The sequence below is a fragment of the Mus pahari genome, chromosome 14 (genome assembly GCF_900095145.1).
Source record: "Mus pahari chromosome 14, PAHARI_EIJ_v1.1, whole genome shotgun sequence".
Classification (NCBI taxonomy): domain Eukaryota; kingdom Metazoa; phylum Chordata; class Mammalia; order Rodentia; family Muridae; genus Mus; species Mus pahari.
Window position 1 is genome coordinate 83,728,151 of NC_034603.1, and position 22,843 is coordinate 83,750,993.

The 22,843-nt window shown below is 49.7% G+C and overlaps 1 protein-coding gene across 3 annotated transcripts in view; it reads right to left on the reverse strand.

The window, feature by feature from the left end:
• The window catches only part of Ube2o (ubiquitin conjugating enzyme E2 O), a 43,725-nt gene extending 30,694 nt beyond the window's left edge, over window positions 1-13,031 (reverse strand). For 2 of the 3 annotated variants that reach the window (XM_021213054.2, XM_029546100.1), the window contains exon 1: window positions 12,566-13,031. In XM_021213054.2, the coding sequence (XP_021068713.1) occupies window positions 12,566-12,970 (405 nt within the window). In that variant the 5' untranslated portion in view covers window positions 12,971-13,031. Of the gene's footprint in view, window positions 1-12,243; window positions 12,426-12,565 lie in introns of those variants that run through there. The other variant, XM_029546101.1, reaches the window with a different exon arrangement.
• Window positions 13,032-22,843: the final 9,812 nt, after the last annotated feature.

Here is a 22,843-nt window from a genome sequence, read left to right on the forward strand (position 1 = left end):
ATATTAGAAATGACACCCCATGCTCAGCGAGAGAACCTGAGAGAGAGAGAGAGAGAGAGAGAGAGAGAGAGAGAGAGAGAGAGAGAGAGAGAGATGCAACCTATATAAATAAACCCCACTGAGGTTCACAATAGCCTTTTTTTAGGTCAGAAGACCAGGCTGGTCTCAAACTCAAGAGATCACCTGCCTCTGCCTCCTGAGCGCTAGGACAATAGCACCCTGCTGCTTAAAAGAATTCTGATGTCCAAGTTTTGTTTTGTTGTTGTGTTTGTCTGTGAAACCCAAGCTGGCCTCAAACTGTCCTTCCTCTTGCCTCAGCCTCCCAAATGCTTGGGGTTCCACCACACTTCTGCTCCAGCTGCCCTTCCAACTGCCACTACTGTTCCAGGCTCTTCTCTTTCAAAGGCTAAAGTAACTCTCCATGACAGTTCTTCCTACCCCAAGCTCCTGCACCACTGAACGTGAAATATGTTCAGCTTTTGTGGCCTAATGTGCAGGTATGCACCCCCTTTCTTAGCAAACTTCCCTGAGCCAGTGTTTTGTAGTGTCTCATACAAACTTTGTCTCAGCAAGCAAGCAAGCAAGCAAGCAAGCAAGCAAGCAAGCAAGCAAGCAAGCAAGCAAGCAAGCACTTATTGGGACTCAGCCTGACCACTCCTTCGGTATTCACTTGATTATCATCACCCTAAGTGCTTATGTATAGAGCTGAGTGAAGAACAGAGAGGAGACAGTGAAGCCCACAAACCTAAGACATTTGTCTTCAGTCCCTTCCAGAGTGCTAGCTGCTGCCTGGTCTAGAGAGTGGGGAGTGTCTTCTCCCTCAAGCACCTGGCCTAAAGCAAGGGGCATTAACTAAATTCATCAACTCTGTACTTTAGCAGCACAAACAGGGCTGGTTTCAAATCTTGGACAAGTTATAAACCCTCTCTGGGTTTCACTCTCCATCTCTAAAATGGGGCACTAGCCACTTTGGGGAGTAAGGCTTAGAAAGCATGTGGTCCCCAGCAGCCAGCAGCAGCTCACCAAGCCAGGCTGCACTACCAGCAAGTCCATTCAAATAACCAGTACTTCCTCTTAAGAGTGTCCACACTCAGGAACCCTGTTTTACCCTAAAGGGGCAAGCACTATGTGCTAATGACCACCACTAGCAGCAATAGCAGAGGGAGGAAAAAGATGTGGTTGTCATCAGGGCTCCCTAGTCAACAGTCTTCAGTGGCCACATTTTAGTGATTTCTGGGTACTCACGCACTGGGAAATGAAATACTCAAAGTCAACTGCACACTACAACTTGGGGAAAGGGATTAGAGGGGGTCCTTTGAAGGCCCCACATGCCATGGTGAGACTCACGAGTCCTGGCTACAGGAACCTCACTGGAGCTTTGTAGACCTCCAGACTCCACCCTGGCGACTGAGTAAGTAATCTGCTCTGAGGAAAGGTCTATGTGTGGGCAGCTGCCTCTGTCCAGACCAGCCTAGGCTGTGTTCATTCATGCCTCCCTCCCTTCCTCCATCACTGACACCGTGATAACTGTGGTAGTTATATTCATTTTTAATATGGTTTTAAATTTCTCCCAAGTTGCAAGTCTGCTATACTCACTGCAACTGCAGGCTACACCAAAAGCATCTATGCAGGCAGCACATATAACCAGAGCTTTCAACAAATGAGCCACACTGATCACACCAAGGAGGAAACACAGGTTGTGACTCTGCCAAGAGCTTTTAGAACTTAAAGCTCCTACAGGGACAGCACTCTCGATGTGGTCAGTGCTGAGACCGACAGGTGACATGTCCCTGGATGTGGCATCCTCAGCTCTCTCCCAGTCTCTCCTGGGAAGCCTTGCAGCCATGATTGTGTGCTCCAGCCGGGCGTGGTGGCACACGCCTTTAATTCTAGCACTCGGGAGGCAGAGGCAGGCGGATGTCTGAGTTCGAGGCCAGCCTGGTCTACAGAGTGAGTTCCAGGACTGCCAGGGCTACACAGAGAAACACTGTCTTGAAAAAAGAATGTGTGCTCTGAAGCCAGCTCTGTCCTAGCTCCCTCCATCATACTTTGCCTGAAAGCCCTGTGCTGGAAGCTGCCAGAATAGTAAACTGCAATATGGTGTCTCATGACTAATCTGCTCCTAGTATTAGGATATGCGTGTGGGCTGCTCCTGGAGTAATTCTTCATAGTGCTTTCAAAGGAACTCAGCTTGGACAATAAATGACACGGTCAACCTGCCAAGAATGGAGAAGGTCTGGCATGAGGGGCAGGTAAGGAAGGGGCCCACAGCTCTAGCACCATGAAACATCTGCAGATGGAGGGTATCCGCTCAGAAGCAGAGTGTTTATTTAGTTTGTGGTAGGCCCTGGGTCAATTTGCAGCACACGAAGAAAGAAAGATGATCAACACTGGAGACTCCTTCATGAGTGAGTTGAAGGAATAAACGCTGGCCATCATGTTTTCCGGGAATCTGCACACACAGCTCTTCTGCTACCCTTGTTGCACAAGAAGGAATGCCAGTGAGCCACAGGACATTGGAGGGAGGCACTTGTCAACTGGGGAAAAGCAGTCAAACTGGATGCAGACAACTGGGATGGACCCGAAGACAGGATCCCTAGGAAATCTCACTCTAGACCAGGAAAAGAACAAGCCAAGGCTGTAGGGAGGAACTGAGCAGAGCAGCCAGGCCTCGTGCTGCAGGTCTGTAGCACCAACTACTCCAGAAACAGTGAGCAAGCTATACTCTAGTGACCTTAAGCCCAGCCTGGGGGAAGACCCTGTCTCAGAATGCAAAGTGAGGGCAGGGTCATTCACCCACCATGTATGAGGCCATGGTTCAATCCCAAGTAAATAGCGATGGGGAGAAAAGCAAAGGCAAGCCCAGGAAGCAGGTGGTTCAACAAGACACTGATGGCAAAGAGGTCAAAGTCCAAGGCACTGCCATGGAGTCTGCACCTAACTCACAAGTGGCTTCCAAGGACTCACTTTCACACACACACACACACACACACACACACACACACACACACACACACACACACAAAGCCAGATGGCAGCTTGACAAAGGCTGCTGACTCACGGTGGCTGGCAATTAGTTATCAGTGGTCTACTTCTTCAGCTTTGCTGGACGTTTGCAATGTTTTCCTATTAAAAAGCTGGAGCGTGTTTTGAATCCCACAGACCTGGGGAGGGGAGGGCAGTCACAGCACAAGACCACACCACAAAGTCTGACACGCTAGACGGCTTGATAGGATGTACAGCAGGCAGCGAGGAAGGTGATGCAGCCAAGGCAGGCACTCATCCGGATGCAGGCACCAGGGCACTCAGAACCCAGAGAGAGAGAAAAGAGGAAACAGGAGCTGAGGGAGGGAAGGAGAGGCCGAGCGAGGCTTCTAGGAAAGAAAAGTGGAGAGGAAAAAATAAAGGGAAGAAGCCAAGTCCTTTAAGATAATGTTTCCGAGGGCATGGGTGCTCAGGCTGCTGAGATGGCTCAAAGTGTAAAGGTGCTTGCTGCCGAGTCTGACAACCTTAGAGTTCGATTTCTGGAACGTGTAAGGTAGAAGAGAACTCACAAGTTGTTCTCTGACCTTCAAATGTTTTTCATGGCACACATGTGCCCACAAACATATAAACACAAAATAAATGGCAAAAATAAGAGAGCTGAGTTGTCTGCATTAAATAGCATCAAAGGTCCAGTGACTAAGACAGTCAGCAAATGTGGTGACCAGGAATTTCCTAGTCACTTACAACCTCTGGGGAGCCATCATATGCAGTGCGACAGGCCAGATGGAAGGCCAAAGGAGAGGGATCCTGAGGAAATGGGAGGCAGACGACAAGCAATCCCACCAGCACAGGACTGGGATGCCCCTGCGGCAGAAGCTCTCCTCCCTGGCCAGAAGATGATGTCATCAACCTTCAGGGCCTTCTAAGTCCCTTAAGACACGAAGCAGAAGCAGACAAATCCTGGATGCCTCTAGCACCACATACACCAAGCCTGATGCTCTAGGAGACACACAGTTGTGTGCCTGTAAAACTTCCCTTCAGGGGCCAGCAAACGCACTGGGTGAGAAGGCCATCCAGGCTGCTTCAGCAATCCTGCACATCCCAGTTGAGGCTCTCGCAAGCGGCTCAGAAATGAGCCAGGCAGAAAGACTGCCAGAGCCCAGGATCTAGCTGCAGTATGCAAATGAAGGAAGCTTTCTCTTGAGGGAGCCTGCAGGAAATCTGTCGGTAGCAGTAGCGGTGCTAGCCTGACTTCATCCTTCTGGGCGGCTTGGGCAAGGTTGACTGGCTCGCCCCAGCCTCCCGGATGATTCAGCATCTTCATTTTTTTTAAACCTTTAAATTGCCGGTAGTCAGACTGTCCCCCAGATGTGGCTGTTATCAGCTTCAGCCAAAAATGACACAGCAAGTGTCTCAGTCCCTTGACCCAGCTGTAGAATAGCAAATGCTGCTGCCGCAGTCTTTCAAAACAGGCAAGCATGACTTTGCCCAGTCACATACATAACCAACAAGATCTAACCCCTAAGGGTAGCCATCCCACAGTTACTGCCCACGGGGTCCTTGGAAGGAAGGGGTGGAGCGTTTGCCCATTGTGAGGGGCCAGATGGAAGACCAAAGGTCAATTAACTCATGAAATCTTGCTTTGAATTATCCTCCCCTGGAAGGACTCTGGACAACCTGGACACACGTGACCAAGGCTTCTTTCAACACTGTCACCCTGAGTTGAAGGGCAAATAACCTTGGAACAGATAAATTCAGACAGCCATTAATGTGATTCAATTTTACTCTGATCTACAAAAAAAAAAAAAAAAAAAAAAAAAATCCAGCAAGCACTTGGCTCTTCCCTGTATAAGCAACCACACATCAGGTGGTCCTAACAGCCCCCTGGGGCAGGCTGAGATGTCAGGTCCACAGGGGTTGGTTTTGAAGAGCACTACTGTTCAGCAAAGAAGGTTCCAGGGCTGCTGCAGCCCTGACGTCTCCACCACTGCCCCTCCCCTTCCTGACCCCCCACCCCATGCCCTTAGACAAAGTCTGAGGAAGGAGCTAGTCAAAACTACCAAACTCCTACTGAGTAAGTAAGTAAGTAAGCTGGATGTCTTCCTTCCCGAGGGCTATTTCCTCACTTTAGACTGTCAGGCCTGATTAGCAGTCCCAAGACACAGGCCAGTCACAGACCAGGGTCTCAAAGTTCCCATGGACCTAACAGGAGCTTAGATCATGTTGTTCTGGGAGAAACCCACAGCAATTGTCCTGACTCCCACTCTGAGGGGACCACCAGAGGCAGCTGACACTGTCATGTGTCCACAGTCATTCACATTACACGTGATACTTGTACTTCTTTTTAAAAACGTGGGCCCCAAACAGGTTCCAGGGGATTCCACGAGGCCCAATGTTGTGTAAAATAATAAAAGAGAAAGTTCTTGATCAAACAAAAACAAGAAAGGAAAAAGCAAGGCCATCAATGAAGCAGGGAAGGCACACAACACCTTGCATGTCCTGAAGCAGCAAACAGAACATAGCAGAGGGAAGAAAGGAGTTGAGGCAGAGCTCAAGCTTCCCAAGGAATCGCTCTTGGCCCTGATTCATGTATTCTCAGCAGCAGGAGGCAGCAGGTCAGGCTGGAGTTCCACTGTTGACGGTTTTCAGATATATAGAAGCCCTCTTGCTTCTAGAGCAGTGGAAGGCAGCACTTAGTCGGTAGGTGTTGGACTGAGGCAGGCTAGTGCTGTATTCATTCAACATTCTAGGAAATCAAAGGTTCCCCAGAAATACAGTGTTTTTGATGACTGAGATGTTAGGGGAGGAGCAGTATGCTCAGAACAGCCTATGGACAGCCTCCTACCCACTTCACCTGGGCCACGCCCTACCCCGCTAAGGCTTTCATATCAGCAAGTGGATGGTCATGCCAACCGCTCCTGGTCCCTGTATGTATGGCAAGGATGGATGGATCCTGAACCTTTATAGTCTCAGGTAGAACAAATGACATTGCCTTCGGCCTCTTTTCTGTTTCCTCCACTTAGGCAGTCCCTTGGCCTGGCTGTTCCTCGCTTTTCTCCTCTGAACCACAAGGTCAGTAACCGCATCTTGATCAGACAGTTGCCATGAGCAGAGTATAGCACTAAGTGCCTGGGGCACAACAAACACCATAAGTGTGAGCTGTGATCCTAGGACAACACATCATTCCGAACCTTGGGATTCATCTATTACCTCTCTTTGGGAACTTCAAAAGAAATCTTCCAGGCAAGTGTGGTGAAGCACACCTTTAATCATAGCTTTTGGGGAGGCAGAGGCTGGTCTGGTCTGCATTCTTACACAACTCTGAGTTTCAGGGTAGCCAGTGCTACATCGTGAGACTATCTCAAGAATACTATGGCTGCTGCCACTGCCAGTGATGGTCATCTCCAGACTTGGGGAACCACACGGTCAGCTGTGTACCTAGACATCCCTTCTGCCTGCTCCTGGAGATGCTAGGTTAATTAGAGATTACTAAATTACTTACAAAGTCACAAAGTCATGAGATTTCATGAGCACTGCTGGAAAAGGCTCCCAAGTCATACCTGTCACCACTACTCCCACCCCATGACATTGGAGCTAGGATTCCCATGTCACCAAAACAAGCTTTCCAAGTTGCCTCTTTGCTGTGGCACCACCATGAGACAGAAAAGGGATATTCTGAGCATCAGGACCAAGAGGCCATCCCAGGCACACGCAGGGCTGTACTGCTGACCACCCCAGCGCAGGCTCACTGCAGGGGCTAGAGATCAACCTGCCAGTGATGAGGCAATGACTCAGCCAAGGTCAACCCGAGCCAGCGCCAGTCATGGGAGCACCCAAGGGTTTTGACTTCCAATTGCAATACACACACACATCCCTCCTCTGGTCAAAGTGCCCTTGAGTAAGGGAATTACCACACAGAGACACAATTGTGGCCTCAAGGCCAAGGAGTTAGAAGAGAGAAAATCAAGGGACAAAATAATATCACAAGACAGCTGTTAAGAGTCTCCAAGCTGTGATTCTATCTGAATAAAATGCAATTTAGAACCACTTAGTCCTGCATCTTGCTTTAACCTTATATAACTCCTTCCTGCTCCATCACTAAGAACAATTCCTTTTAATGGGCCCCTGCACCTGGACAAGTGAGACAAACTTCTTGGGCTATGATGCTACCACCTAAATAGCTTTCCCCATGGAAATGCTGGCCTGAGTAGGAACCAAAAATAAACTGCAAAGCCAATTCCGGAGGGACCTGTCATCAGGGAGCTTCACACCCCACGCCAGCCTCACAAAGGCAGTGCAGCAGTCACAGGCGGCCTGGATTTACAGACACAAAGTGTTGCAGCAACTTAAAAGACAACACAGAGGTGGGAAAGCAACAGTGGGTGTGGCGGCCCACACCTGCCTGCATTCCCAGCACTTGGGAGGTGGAGGCAGAAGGATCACAAGTACAGAGTTATCCTCTGCTACACGGTGAGTTTGAGGGCAGCATGGGTGACATGAGACCCTATTAAGGGAGGGAGGGAGGGAGGGAGGGAGGGAGGGAGGATGAAAGGAAGAAAACCAATTATGGAAAGAGGATGTGATGGAATCAAGGGGGAGAGGAAAATAGGGTTCTATGATTATATTTCATTGTATTAAATTCTCAAGAATAAGAAACATTTTTAATTATCAAANGAGGGAGGGAGGGAGGGAGGGAGGGAGGAAGGAAGGAAGGAAGGAAGGAAGGAAGGAAGGAAGGAGAGAAACAAGCCAAAACAAGAACCTCTAGAAAGAATTTTGACTTGAATTGACTGACAGCAGTCTGGCTCCATCCTAGCAGGACAGATGGAAATGAGGAAGACCTCCCTCCCTGTCTAGCCAGGGTTCAGGGCAGCTAAGGGGCTGTTGCTGTTGGCTTTATTTCAGAACAGTTCTCAAAGGGTTAGCCAGCAGTGCTGGGAAAAGGGCAAGCTTCCACAGAGAACATTCAGCCAGGTGAGAAGCTCTGAGCCAAGGAATGGGCCACCAGGGTGAAGTCAGAATGCTAGGAGAGAGAGCCTGGAGGAGCTGTTACGGTTTTTTGCTGGGTTGGAGTTGGGGAAAGGAAAGGTGTCTTTTTTTTTTTTTAAACTGGGTCTCTATAGCTTTGGCTGTCCTGGAACTACAACGCAGACCACGCGGCCTGCAGCTCACAGAAATGGAGAAGGGTGCTAGGACTGAAGAAGGCGCCACCACGCCTAACTGTTCTTTAGGTTCTAAAGAAGCTTAATCTTGGCTGCTGGGAGCTTTGTGAAAAGCCACAAATTCCATGCTTTGTGGCAGAAACCACCTTATTTCTGCTGCTCATTTACAGTGAGGGAACAGGAAGGAAATAGGGCTTGCTGCCCATCCCTTCATCCTTCCTTATAAATATGTTTGCTAAAAACTGACATTGGAGACAGGTATTAGGGCCGGAGAACGTGCCAGCCCGTAAGAACGCTTGCTACGCTTCCCGAGGACCAAAGCTCAGCTCCCAGCACTCGCGTCCTCTTCTGGCCTCTGCACTCAAATTTACTCTTATCCACACAGACATATTTAAGCATATCTACACACCCTTACAGACATGTTTATATGTGCTTACACACATAACTAAAGTCAAATCTTTTTAGAGAGGGAGGTATTAAGCTAGGCATGGCAGACACAGTGAAATCCTAACTATTTGGGAGGCTGAGACAAGAGGCTGTGTTTCAGGTCAGTATGTACAATAAAGGGTTATTAAGCAACGGGGTGGGGCTGGGGCTGGAGAGCTGGCTCAGCAGTTAAGAGCACATCTGCTCTTCCAGAGGTCTTGAGTCCAATTCCCAGCATGGTGGCTCACAACTATCTATTCTGAGATCTGATGCCGTCTTCTGGCATGCAGGTGTACAGATATAGCACTCATATACATAAAATAACTAAATCTTTTTTTAAAAAGTGTATTAAGCCAGTATTCATATTCTCTCTCCCCCCTCCCTCTTTCTTCCTCCCTCCCTCTCTCCCCCCAACTCACTCTGTAGACCAGGCCTGCCACAAACTCAGAAATCCACCTGCCTCTGCCTCCCGAGTCGAGTGCCGGGATTAAAGGCGTGCGCCTCGACTGCACGGCAGTATCCATATTCTCCAACTGAACATGTACACTACAGAATGTGAGGAAGGCTCCATCAATCACACACAGTTAAAATTATTCCAATAACTATCAACTTTTTTCTTTCAATACAAAATCTCTCTCTGTGTAGCCCTGGCTATCCTGGAACTCACTGTGTAGGCCTTGCTGGCTGGGATTAAAGGCCCGCGCTGCTGCTGTCACCTAAAAACAAACAAACACCATAGCCGGCTGTGGTGCACACTCAGGAGGCAGAGGCAGGCAGGGCTTTGTGAATTTCTGGATGAACTACAAGCAGTTAAAGTGAAATAAATCTTTCTGAATTAATTTCTTCAAGTTGTTTTGGGTCATGGTGTTTTATCACAGCTATAGAAACAAACTATGCCTTTAGCACTTGGGAGGCATAGGCAGGCAGATCTAACACATCAAGTTCCAGGGCAGCCAGAACTACATAGAGAGATTTGTCTCAAAAACAAAAACAAAAACAAAAACAAGCAAACAAACAAAAACCCAAACAAGTTCCTAAAACTCACTATAGCTGAATGTGGTGGTGTATGTCTTTAATTCCAGCACTTGAGAAGCACTGTCAGACAGATCCAAGTCTTCCACCAGCCTGATGTATATACAGAGTGAGTTCCAGGATAGAGATCTTTCACCTACAAACTGCCAGTAACAGAGTACTCCTGTCTCATAACCAGATCCCTGATGAGCACGACTCCAGACACTCTGCTACACTGTCATCCTGAGCTTAGAATGAATGAGGTGGAGGAGGGCAGGACAAGCTCCCTAAACACAGTGCTGCAGGGTCCCAGGATCCACCTCTGTCCTGTGCCCACAGCTCATGGTGACAGACACCTGCTACCTGTAAATGTACTACCTCCCCAAAAACATGTACTCTCTTAGTCCTTCACAAAAGCCCGGATCTTGTGGCCTGCACTGAATACTCCCAGCCCACCCCTCCTTGGAATCCCTTTGCTAAAAGCCACAAGAATTGCAATAGTGGAGGAAACAATGTCAGAGACAAGATGGGCTCCTATGCAGTGGAACCAAGTTTCAAGAGGGAATCTTCAAAACCTACCCAAACAGAGGCCTTTTCAAGTTGTTTTCTATGTACCTCCAAAATGGGCTTTTTAGGTCAAATTTTATTACATGTTATTGGGGGAGGTGGAGGGAACATAGCCCATAGCCATAAACAAAGTTTCAAGATGAACAGGAACAGACAAAAGAAAATGGCAGTGCCCAGTGGCAGAGCTAGGCTCAGATCCCTCAGGTGGGAGTCAAACTTCTGGAGTACCTGGCTGACAGAAAACCTCTGGGGCTGGAGAGATAGCTTGGTGGTTAAGAGCACTGACTGCTCTTCCAGAGGTCCTGAGTTCAATTCCCAGCAACCACACGGTGGCTTACAACCATCTATAAAGGGATTCAATGCCCTCTTCTGGCGTTTCTGAAGGTTGGACAGTGTACTCACATACATAAAATAAAAATAAATCTTAAAAAGAAAAAAAGTGGTACACGCCTTTAATCCCAGCACTCAGGAGGCAGAGGCAGGAGGATTTCTGAGTTCGAGGCCTGCCTGGTCTACACAGTGAGTTCCAGGACAGTCAGGGATACACAGAGAAACCCTGTCTTGAAAAAAACCAAAAAGAAAAAAAAAAAAAAAAAACCTCTGGCCCCACAACGCAGACACAGAATGAACGCAATAACCCTTTTTCCCAGACACAACTGTGATGGTTTTTAATAAGCATTCTGCTGCAAAATGGAGCACTTTCCAAACACTTTGCCAATGGACTCAGTTTTTAAGAATCAGAAGCTGTTGCCTGATTTACATGTTTCTGAGAAAAAGCTGAGACTGTGTGTGCGTGTGTTTCATGTGGAAGTGGGTACACACTGGTCACCACTGCACAAGAACTGGATCACACCTCTACTCAGAGTCGGGCTTTTTCCTAGCTGGTCTCCTGCCATCCTCCGGCTGCAGTGTTTCCCTTCTTAGTATGGCATGAAGCCATGTGCCTCTGCTGTCTTTTTTACCCAGTGTGAGACACCTTTTTGTTTGCTTTCTTTGAGACAAGGTCTTATTATATAACTCTGCCCGTCCACTCTGTAGACCAGGCTGGCCTCAAACTCAAGAGATTCTCCTGCCTCAGCCTCCCTAGTGCTGGGATTAAAGGTGTGAATCGCCAGGCAGTGGTGCCGCACACCTTTTATCCCAGCACTCGGGAGGTGGAGGTGGGCGGATTTCTGAGTTCGAGGCCAGCCTGGTCTACAGAGTGAGTTCCAGGACAGCCAGGGATACACAGAGAAACCTGTCTCGAAAAAAACAAACAAAAGGCATGAGTCACCATACAGCCTTATATTAATTTCTGAAAAGCCTCTTGCGATTGTTTTGGTGGCTTGGCTCCTCCATACTGTCTAGGCTGAGGTGAGAATATTTCCAAGCCAATCTGGACAAGTTGGCAAGGTTTACTCTCAAAATAAAGTAAAATGGTCAAAGTGCTGGTGGTTGAGCATCAAGTCCCTGGGTTCAACCCTCAGCACTGCAAAAAACAGTGAATTAGCAGCCTTCCCCCAAACCCAAAACAGATCTCTCACTTCCAGGGACCCGAAAGGAGGCAGGCCTGATTCATGCTTAGAAATGTTTCCTGATGGGGAGGGGCGGGACAGGGAGAGCTGTGAGGTAAAGATATGTGAGAGACAGATACAAAACACACACTCAGGAAAACAAGCCTGCAAACCAATCTTGGCTTAGGTTTATGATGTCAGTCCTGTCTTGTAGAACTGCTTCATTCACAAGCCTCCCCAAACAGTGGGAGAATGTGGTATTTGCTTAAGAGCCCCAGGTTAAAAACCAAAAGCATGAAAAAACAAGATGATGCAGCTTTCCCCATTGGTCCCTCTCTCTTCTATCCTCGATTTCATAGGCCACCCCACCCCAAGAAGTCCTAGACACCCAGTCGCAGCTGCCACCATCTCCCTCAGTACTATTAATATCATGGCCCTGGACTGTTCATCATTTTCCTCATAAAGTTCTCCCAGGCAATTCAAAGGATGCAGGGGAGTTAAAACAAAAAAGACGTCGGGCCGCTGCCCCACCATGCATTCCGTCAGCATCTGCTCAACTTCTTGGGTTTTCACCTCTATCTTTGTTTTGGAATACCCACAGCCAAGCCCTCCCCGGCACGGCCTTCCCTTCGGGAAGCACAACGCAGCATGGACCTCCTTTAGCGGTGGGGGTTGTAAGCAAAAACGCCGCACTAGTGTAACGCCGAACGCGCCTCGGCGCCCGCGGAGGTCCCCACGGGCATCCGAGCGCGTCCATCACCCCGAGGCCAACACCACAGCCGAGCCGCGCTCGCAAGGCCCCTCCCCTCGCCCGGAGCAGCCCTGCCGGCGTGCGCGCCCAGGCCGGTGTGATGACGGTGCACCGGGCGACGAGGCGGCGTTCCCCCCCCGAGCCCTGCCGACCGCCCCGGCCCGCCTCACCTTGGTCTCCTTCACATGCTGCTTGACGCCCTCCGGGTACCACTGGACGCGCACGTAGCCGCGCCGCAGCGGGCTGGCCCGGCCCTCCTCGTGGCCCGCGCCCCCGGCCTCGGAGCAGCCCGAGCTGCCGCGGCCGTCCTCGTCGCCTTCCGAGTCCGAGTCCTCGCCGTGGATGAGGCGTACCAGCCCGAAGTGCACCGAGCCGCGGTAACGGCCGGACACCAGGTCGTGGGAGAACAGCAGGCGCTGCGAGCCCGCTTCGGGGCCGGAGTCGGAGGACGGCCCTGAGGCCGAGTCCGTGGCGGGCGCGGGCGGCGGGGCGGCGGCGGGGGCTGCGGCCGGGGTCGGGGCAGCGGCGGCCTGGGCCTGGGCGGGAGCGGGTGCGGGCGCTGCGGGATCCGCCATAACTGCTCTGCGCGAGTCTCGGGCGGCGGCAGCAGCGACAGCGGCGGCGGTAGCGGCGGCGGCAGCCTAAGGCGCGGGGAGGCGGGGCCGGCGGCGCGGGGGCGGGGCCGAGCGCGCTGACGTAGGCCTGCGTGCCGCCGTCGTTAGGGCGCCGGGATGCTGTTGCTAGGAGCCGCCGCCCGGTCGCTAGGGGACGCTGAAGATGCTTGGGGCGGGGGCGGAAGGACTGCCGCGGGGCGTGGCAGCGCTGCACGAACGAAGATGCAGGATCAGGGGCCTGAGGAAGGGTACTGGTCTACCAGAGTTGAGAGGCGGGGACTGCACGCAAAGCTGACTATAATTTCTTAAAAATAATTATACCCGGGTCTGAGGTGGTGGCCACGCTTTTAAACCCCCCCCCCCTCTCCGGAGGCAGAGGCAAGGCCATCTCTGTTTTAGGCCAGCCTGGTCTCAAAGCAAGTCCAGGTTACACAGAGAAACCATGTCTCGAAAAGCCAAACAAGCCGAACAGTGGTGGCACACGCCTTTAATCCCAGCACTCGGGAGGCAGCCTGGTCTACAGAGTGAGTCCAAGACAGCCAGGGCTACACAGAGAAACCCTGTCTCAAAAAATAGAGAGGCTGGGCGTGGTGGCGCATGCCTTTAATCCCAGCATTCGGGAGGCAGAGGCAGGCGGATTTCTGAGTTTGAGGCCAGCCTGGTCTACAAAAGTGAGTTCCAGGACAGCCAGGGTGATACAGAGAAACCCTGTCTCAAAAAAACCAAAAAAAAAAAAAAAAATTGAAACAAACAAAAAATAAAAAAGCCAAACAAATTTTTTAAAATGCGGTTTAGTTATGGCACATGCTTTTTAATCCCAGCACTTGGAAGGCAGAGGCAGGAGGATCTCTGTGAATTCGAGGCCAGCCATTATTTACAAAGTGAGTTTCTCTAGGCAGTGGTGGCGCATGCCTTTAATCCCAGTACTCCGGAGGCAGAGGCAGGCGGATTTCTGAGTTTGAGGCCAGTCTGGTCTACAGAGTCAGTTCCAGGACAGCCAGGGCTACACAGAGAAACCCTGTCTTGAAAAAACAAAAAGAAAGAGAGAGAGAGAGAGAGAGAGAGAGAGAGAGAGAGAGAGAGAGAAAAGAAAAAAGAAAAAAGAAAAGAAAAGGAAAAGAGGGGGAAGAAAGAAAAGAAAAGAAAAGAAAAGAAAAGAAAAGAAAAGAAAAGAAAAGAAAAAAAAAGAGGCAGTGTCTTACTATGTATCTCTGGCTGGTCTGTACTCTCAAAAATCCACCTATCTATGAAACTCACTATGTAAATCAGGCTGGTCTCAAATGCAGAGATCTGCCAGCGTCTGCCTGCCAAGTGAGTACTAAAGGTATGTGCCCTCACTCCTAGTCAGTCAAGTTTAGCAAGGGCCCTTGGCATCCCAGTCAAGTTATAGCCCTGCAGAGTGACAGAATCTTTGTCTTCTAGGTGCCCACATGTGCCCAAACTCATGTACACAGATATCATCACAATAATTTTTTTTTAAGTTGTTGTCAGCTGGATGTGGTGGTGCATGCCGTGAACACATGCCTAGAGGACAGTCTAGTTGGGCACATAAAACAAATACTCATTAAATAGCTGAAAAAGCAGCTCTAAGGCAGCTTGTAAGCAAGGCTGTAATAGATAGGTATACAGTATGTAGAGTCCCAAGTGGAACTTGAAAGGTCATGACCCCTTAGGAATTAGTCTAGAGGATGTGATGAGAGCCCAAAGCCACATGAGAAAGGGCTGCAAGTCAGAAGCACCAAAGGTTTGCCTTCAAAGCCCTTTTGGTGGATCCAGATCTCAGTGAGGCCTTCTATTCACAGCAAGGGGGGGGGGGGTTAGGAGTGATTAAAAGTAAGAACCATGCCGAGCAGTGGCACACGCCTTTAATCCCAGCACTTGGGAGGCCGAGGCAGGCAGATTTCTGAGTTCAAGGCTAGCCTGGTCTATATCGTGAGTTCCAGGACAGCCAGGGCTACACAGAAACCTTGTCTCGAAAAACAAAACAAAATAAAAGTTAAGAACCAGGTGGATCAGCTGGGCTTGGTGGTACATGCCTTTAATCCCAGCACTCAGGAGGCATAGGCAGGCAGATTTCTGAGTTCGAGGCCAAGCCTGGTCTACAGAGTGAGTTCCAGGACAGCCAGGGCTACACAGAGAAGCACTGTCTCAAAATAAACCAAAAAAAAAAAAAAACAGGTGGATCAATGTAGGTTCAAGGCAAACTGGTCGACATAGTAAGTTCCAGGATAGCCAGGCCTACATAGTAAGATCTTGTCTTCAAAACAAAACCATAATAAAGATGTAGGATCCAAATCTTGGCTGTTTATTGATTGTGATGGTCTGAAAATGCTTGGCCCAGAGCATTTTTAGGAGATGTGGCCTTGTTGGATGGAATAGGTGTATCACTGCGGCCTTGGACTTTAATACCCTTGTCCTAACTGCCTGGAAACCAGTCTCCTGTCTGCCTTTGGATGAAGATGTAGAACTCTCAGCTCCTCCAGCTCCACATCTGCCTGGACACTGCCATGTTCCTGCCTTGATGATAATGGACTGAACCTCTGAACATATAAACCAGCCCCAATTAAATATTATACTTTATGAGTTGCCTTGGTCATGGGGTCTGTTCATAGCAGTAAAAACCTAACTAAGACAAGGACCATGGCCCAGGCTGCTGCACGTCTGGATGTCAGAGGACAGCTTGCAGGGTCTGTTCTCGCCTCCCATCAGTGGGATTCTCAGGATCGAATTGGGTCATTAGGGTTGAGCACTCTGATCCTTCTTGCCAAAAATTTTATTACATTTGTTCTTTATTTGATGTGTACGTGGGGGAGGACGCATGAGAGGGAGAGAGAGAGAGAGAGAGAGAGAGAGAGAGAGAGAGAGAGAGAGAGAGAGAGATTTGGGGGCAGGAGCATGCATAGCATTCCTGTAGGAGTCAGAGGACAATTGAGAGAGTGAGCCAGTTAGGGCTAACTTCTTCTAACCTCAATTTTCTTGCATGTACAATAGCAATACCTACATCACTGCAGTGCTGAGATTGAATGGTGTAGATCAGGACCTGGCATATAGCTCTCTCAGTAACATTTAGTCATTACTGTAATGCTGCAAACCCCCCTGCCTAGACTAAACTACAGACTGGCAGAACTGTTATTCGGCTACCCTATGGTCAGCTCCTTATTACCACTGTAAAATATAAACTGTAATTCTATTAATTTGGTGTGTCACCTTGCTAAGGTCCTAAAGATTTAGATACATTGTCAGAGAAAGGATTTCTAATGGGCTGTTTAAAGGAAATTAAGACTACTCAAGATCTGCCCCTAACCTTTCCCAATCAAAAGCACTTTCCCCACGTTTCTCCAGCGCCATCCATGGCGATTAGGTGGTTTGTTATTGCAGTGTTCGGGCTCTTCAAAGGGAAATGAGGCAGAACCCTGCGCTTTGGGTGACTTTTGGGATCCTGGGGATGTAGAACTACACTCAGGGAAAAATGAAAATGCATGGGGGTTGGGAGTGGGCTGAAGAGGTGGCTCAGCAGGTAAGAGCACTGGCTGCTCTTCCAGAGGACCCAGGTTCAATTCTCAGCAAGTACTTGGGATTTCACAACTCCAGTTCCAGGGGACCTGATGTGTCTTCTGGCCTCCTCCAGCACTGCATTCTTGTACACAGACATACACACAGGCAAAACACCCATACACATTCAATTAATTAAAATTCGCACCTAGCATAATGGAAAACACCCTTAATCCTGTCACTCAGGAGCTGAGCCAAGGTAGATCTCTGTGAGTTTTGACACCAGCCTGGTCTACAAATCAAGTTCCAGACCCTGTCTCAAAAAACAAATGAGGGGCTGGAGAAATGGCTCAGCATTTAAAAGCACTGACTGCTCTTCCAGAGGTCCTGAGTTCAATTCCCAGCAACCACATGGTGGCTCACAGCCATCTGTAATGGGATCCGATGCCCTCTTCTGGTGTGTCTGAAGACAGCAACAGTAAACCCACATACATGAGGTAAATAAATAAATAAATCTTTTTAAAAAATGAAAATAAATTTACAAAAATTAAAAAAGAACCTGCATAGAGCCAGGTACATAAGAGCTGAAGGAAAACTGGGATATGATTTAGAGGCAAGGTTGACTCTCAAGTCAGGGCTTTTTCCTCAAGGTAGTACAGTCATAAGTTCATGTTAGCTGGGTGTGGTGGTACACACAACTCTAACTCCAAGCTTTCAGGAGCCAGAGACAGGAGGAACTCTGAGTTTGAGACCAATCTGGTCTACACAGTGACTTTCAGGAGAGCCTGGACTACAAAGAGAGATGCTGAATATTCTTTAAGAGCTGGGAATGAAGCTTGCATGGTAGAGAGCTTGCCTAGCCTGCAGAAAAACCTGGGCTCTGTCATCACCGAATAAAACACGGAGGCACACACGCCTGCAATCCCAGCAGCCGGGAGGTGGAGGCCAGAGGGTCAGAAGTCCAAGGTCATCTTCAGCTGCACAAGAAGTTTGAGGCAAGCCTGAGATATAGGGATTCCTAAGGAACAAAACAAACATTGCTAAGAGACAAGTTCTCACTTCCTCACCTAAAAAAAACCTGGGCAATCTCACAGCTGTAATAGAAACCTCTTAAGGACCACTCCTGGAAGCCGGGGAACACAGTGCCTCAAAACAAAGTCCCGTCGTTTCTTTGCACACCCCAGTAACCTCACCTAACGTTTATTCGACATATACCTTTGAGTTGGCATTGTGCCAGGCTCTTTCACGTATGCCATCACAGGCATGCACAGACATTGTTAACCCACCTTACTAACACAGGACCCCAGGTCTCTGTGCATAACGCTTCAGGTAACGCAGGACCCCAGGTACCCTTGCCTAAGATTGCAGGTACTGATAGCTCCAAGCACAGGCAGCATGTTGAGGCTCTGCCACTCCGTCAGACTTCCCTCTGAGCAGCTCCTGATGGCAGGCCATTATCCACTTGTCCTTCTGTTCTAAGAGGGATGTGAGGAAGAAGGCTGGTGATGTACAGCGAAGGAGGGCCAAAGCTTTGCTTTAATGTTGCAAACCCAAGCGAGAGCACCAGAGAAATGGCTTAGCGGGTGCGGCACCAGCCAAACAAGTGTGAGAACCAGAGTTTGGATTCCTAGTACTGCTGGGAATGCTGGGCAGGAGTGGTGACCTACCTGTATTGCCAGTGCTCAGGAGGAGGAGAGGGGATAGCCAGAGCAAGCTGGTTACTAGACCAGCTAAACCACTGTACCCTGGACTGGTGTGGGACCCTACGTGCTGGGTAGTTTTATATCAATTTGACACAAACTAGAGTCATCTGAGAAGAAGGGACCTCAGTTAAGAAAATGCCTCCTGTGGAGCATTTTCTTTCTTTCTTTTTTTTTTTTTTTTTTGGTTTTTCGAGACAGGGTTTCTCTGTATAGCCCTGGCTGTCCTGGTACTCACTTTGTAGATCAGGCTGGCCTCAAACTCAGAAATCCGCCTGCCTCTGCCTCCCAAGTGCTGGGATTAAAGGCGTGCGCCACCACTGCCCGGCTTGTGGAGCATTTTCTTAATCAGTGAGTGTTGGGAAAGAGCCCAGCCCATTGTGGGAGGTGCCACCCCTGGCCTGGTGGTCATGGGTTCTATAAGAAGGCCTACTGAGCAAGCCGTGAGGAGTGAGCCACTCAGCAGCACCCCTTCACTGCCTCTGCCTCAGCTCCTGCCTCCAGGTTCCTGCCCTGTTTGAGCTCCTGTCCTGACGTACGCCTGCGTTTGTTGCTTTGTTATGAAAAAGCAGTGTCCTTCCTTCCTAATCGTTGGGTAGACTGGCACTGCAGGAAGATACGCCCCATTTAGTCCATAGCTTCCGGGAATAATGGCTAATAATAGCTTCAGTTATTGAGGTGTAACTTCATGCCCAGTTCTATACTCAATGCTTTGCATAGATTATCCAGAACCTGTCTGGACTGGGTGCCTCACGACTTACTTGTATGTTTAACCCTGGTGCCTAGGTCCTGGCAACAGCACTGGGGTTAACTCCTGTGTCACATGGGTGGACACAAAAAGGTCTGGCATCCCTGAACCTCCCTTTGGTGAGTTTACTATGCCCCCAACGCACTCTACGCAGTGAAGCTAATAAGGTAAAGAATCCTGGTTCCACCCAGTTTGAGCTCCGTCAGAGTCAGAGTCACTGTTGAGACGGAGCTCAGATGCGCTTCCTTTTATGTCCAGCAGGGGTCAAAGAGCGTGCCCCATTAGCAGCGTCTCAGCTCAGGGCCATTCCCCTAGGGACTGACCCTTGGCAAAAATGTGAAGAAAATAATGCCAAATGGCATAGTGCAGGATCTGCAAGGCCTACTTCAACTGCAGGATGCATAAAGTAGAGCAGGTGTGGCCCCTGTCTGGAAGTGTCGTTGGCCCAGGGACCTGTGTCCTGCCTCAGGCATGGGCAGATGCAGTGCTGGGCACTCTACTGCCGGCCTCAGGCTGGAGACAAGGTGGGACTGTGTGAATCTCCTCCAATCCCAGAGGTGTTAGTGAGTCAGCATGCCTTTAGCCAATGGTGCCTCCCCACCACTTCTGTCTGCCATACAGGTCTGTCCCTGACCTCAACACCATCCTCCTCTCTGGGAAGCAGTCTTTTTGCATGCATGTGTGAATGTGTTGTTGCTAAGAATCATTCCATTCTGCATCAGTCTTCTACATAATTCATTGAGCCAGGGTCTCTCAATCAAACCCAGAGCTTGCCAATATAGCTAGTTTTGGCAGGCAGCTTGCTCTGAAATCCGTTGTCTCTGCCTTGTATGGTTAGAATTACAGGTGGACTGCTGTGCACACAGCATTTACCTGGAGGGAGGGCTAAGGGGGTCCTCATGCTTCAGTCCTCATGCTTGGGTGGCAAACACTTTTAACCAGAGTCACCGCCTCAGTCCACTGTTTAAGGTCATCAGTGCCTAGCCTTGTGCGGTGACTCAGAAGGCTGAAGCAGGACGGTCACAGCAAATTTGAGCTTAGCTTGGGCTACAGTGAGAGACTAGGTTCTAGGCCAGCCTGGACTACAGTGTATGAGTCTACTTTGAACACATGCACATGCACGCGCACAGGCACACACGCACACCCATGTCTCATAGGGGACATCAGGAGTGACCTTGTTAGCAAATTCTGTTCCTCATTCTTGGCGGCATTTGATGCTGCTGTCTATTGTGCCCCTGGGGTTCTGGAACTTGTCCTGATTGTCCCCACCTCATGACCTCGCCATTCCTCCTGTCAACGACTCTTCTGCAGACAGTGCATACCCCGAAACTCGGCTGTCGGTGTAGCAAGCGTGCCCTTCTCACTGTGCATCTATCCTTTCGCCTAGGTATACGTCAAGGCTTATCTGAGTTGGAACTTATGTCTGCACGTCTGCACTCCTCCCGATGACCGAGGAGCACCCCGTTCCTCCTGATGACTGAGTAGCACCCCGTCACATAAGTGCTCAATCCACTTATCCACGCATCCCTGCAAGGGGACATTAACTCTCCTACATAAAAACACAAAACTGCCGGGCATGGTGGCGAACTTTGGGGATTCTCAGAGAAGAAACATAGGACAGAGAAATAAGAGGAATCGCCAGGAGCCGGGCGTGGTGGCACACGCCTTTAATCCCAGCACTCGGGAGGCAGAGGCAGGTGGATTTCGAGGCCAGCCTGGTCTACAGAGTGAGTTCCAGGACAGCCAGGGCTAAACAGAGAAACCCTGTCTCGAAAAAAAAAAAAAAAGAAAGAAAGAAAGAAAGAAAGAAAGAAAGAAAGAAAGAAAGAAAGTCTAAGATCCCAGAACCCCGAGTACTCAGTTCTGGAAAGACCTTGTGACATATGACATCACACGATGGTGGGAGCATGTGTGTGACAAGCAAGCCAGAGAGAGATTACCAGACTCACTCTTTATAACAAACCCTCTTGATAGAAATAACCAGGGTCCCGAGAGAATTACATCAGCGCTTTTGGAAAGCAGTGTGCTCAATTACTTTCTGCAGGGGCACACCCCTTAAAGGGTCCACGCCCCCTCCTCAGTACACATACTCCAGAGGGACCCACTCTAAACACATCCCAGCCACCTGATCGCAGGTTGAAGCTGAGGAGGGAGGAGGCATTGAGAACAAAGACTCAGGGCTTACATCCATAGTGAGCCTCACTAGGGGGGTGTGGTGCTTTCTCCTCCATTCCCCTGAGCCAGGACAGGAGGTCAGCACTCGCTCTAATCAGCCACAGGCAGGCAGAGCAGGCACAAACAGATGCCATTCCCAGGGAGGGACGGCATCCCCAGGGGAAGGCTGGGGACGGGTGTTTTGAGATGGTTTCATCTCTGTGACATTCTGCTTTTCTCCAGGGACTCTTTTGAGGGGGGCTCATTCCCTCCCCCTTGCTTCATTCTTAGCATCGGGAACTGAGGGACTCACTCCTCTCAAGGAAGAAAAACAGGTGCAGCACTACCGGGCCCAGAGGCTGGGGAGGAAACAGGGCTAACGGTGGGGCTCAGCTCGGGTGAGCCGTTGGTGGCAGGGGACAGCCTCAGCTTCTCACATCCTGTTCTAGAATGCTTACTCTCAGGGGTAACCCAGGTGTTGGATTATCCCTACCCCACTCCCCGCAGGGTTCCTCTGTGTAGCCCTGGCTGTCCTGGAGCTTACTCTGTAGATCAGGCTGGCCTCGAACTCACAGAGCTCCACCTGCCTCTACTTCCTGAGTGTTGGGATTAAAGGTATGCACTGCCACCACCTGATTTGATTTGATTTTTAAATTATTTTTACTTTATGTGTATGGGTGTTTTGCCTGCTTGTATGGTTCGTGTGCCACATTACATGTCTGGTGCCCACAGAGGCCAGGAGAGGATGATGGATCTCCTTGAACTAGAGTTATACATAGTTGTGAGTCACTGAGTGCTGGAATTGAACCCAGGTCCCCTGGAAGAGCAGCCAGTGCTCTTAAGGGCTGAGCCACCTCTTCAGCATCCCCTCACCACACCCCGCAGCCCCCAGATCCCAGGTGATTCCAACCTGCAGCCAGGAGTGAGAACCACTGGGCTGGAGTATGGAGACTAGATGACTCACAGGAATGATCTGGCATAGGGCACGTTACAGGTGTTTGGAGACCAAGGGGCCCAGGGCCTCCTGCAGCTTAGCATACCAACTTCTCCAATCATGGTGTAGCATGGGATTCTCCCTGGCTCCCTCACTCCCCTGTGAAGAAAGTTAAACTGGGCGAGCTTTTGGACACCCCAAACGGTGCAGGGGCCTCCTGAGCTGGTTAGTTTCCTCAGTTTGCCCTGTGAGCCTGTGTTCACGTATTTTCTTGATTATTGATTGCCATGGGAGGGTCGAGTTCACTGTGGGCAGAGCCACCCCTGGACAGGTAGTCCTGGGTTGTGTAAGATAAAATAAGTCATAAAGAGCAGGACCATGGGAGGCCTTCCTCCATAGTGTCTTCTTCAGGTCCCACCTCCAGGTTCCTGGGCCTTCAGTTCCTGCCCTATCCTGGCTGCCCTTCCTGAGGGACCATAAGCTGTGAGATAAAATCAACCCTTTCCTCACCAAACTGGTCATGGTGTTTGTTACAGCCACAGACAGCAAACTGGAGTTGGGCCTTTTATGTAACAGATTGTTCATTCTGGAGAGCTGTCTCAGTGGTTAAGAGCACAAGAGCACCGTGTGTGTGTGTGTGTGTGTGTGTGTGTGTGTGTGTGTGTAAATATATTTACACAGCAGTTGGGAGGCAGAGTCAGGTGGATCTCTGTGTTGGAGGCCAGCATGGTCTACATCGTGAATTCCAGGACAGCCAAGGAGGAAAAAGAAGAGGAGGAGGAGGAGGAGGAGGAGGAAGAGGAGGA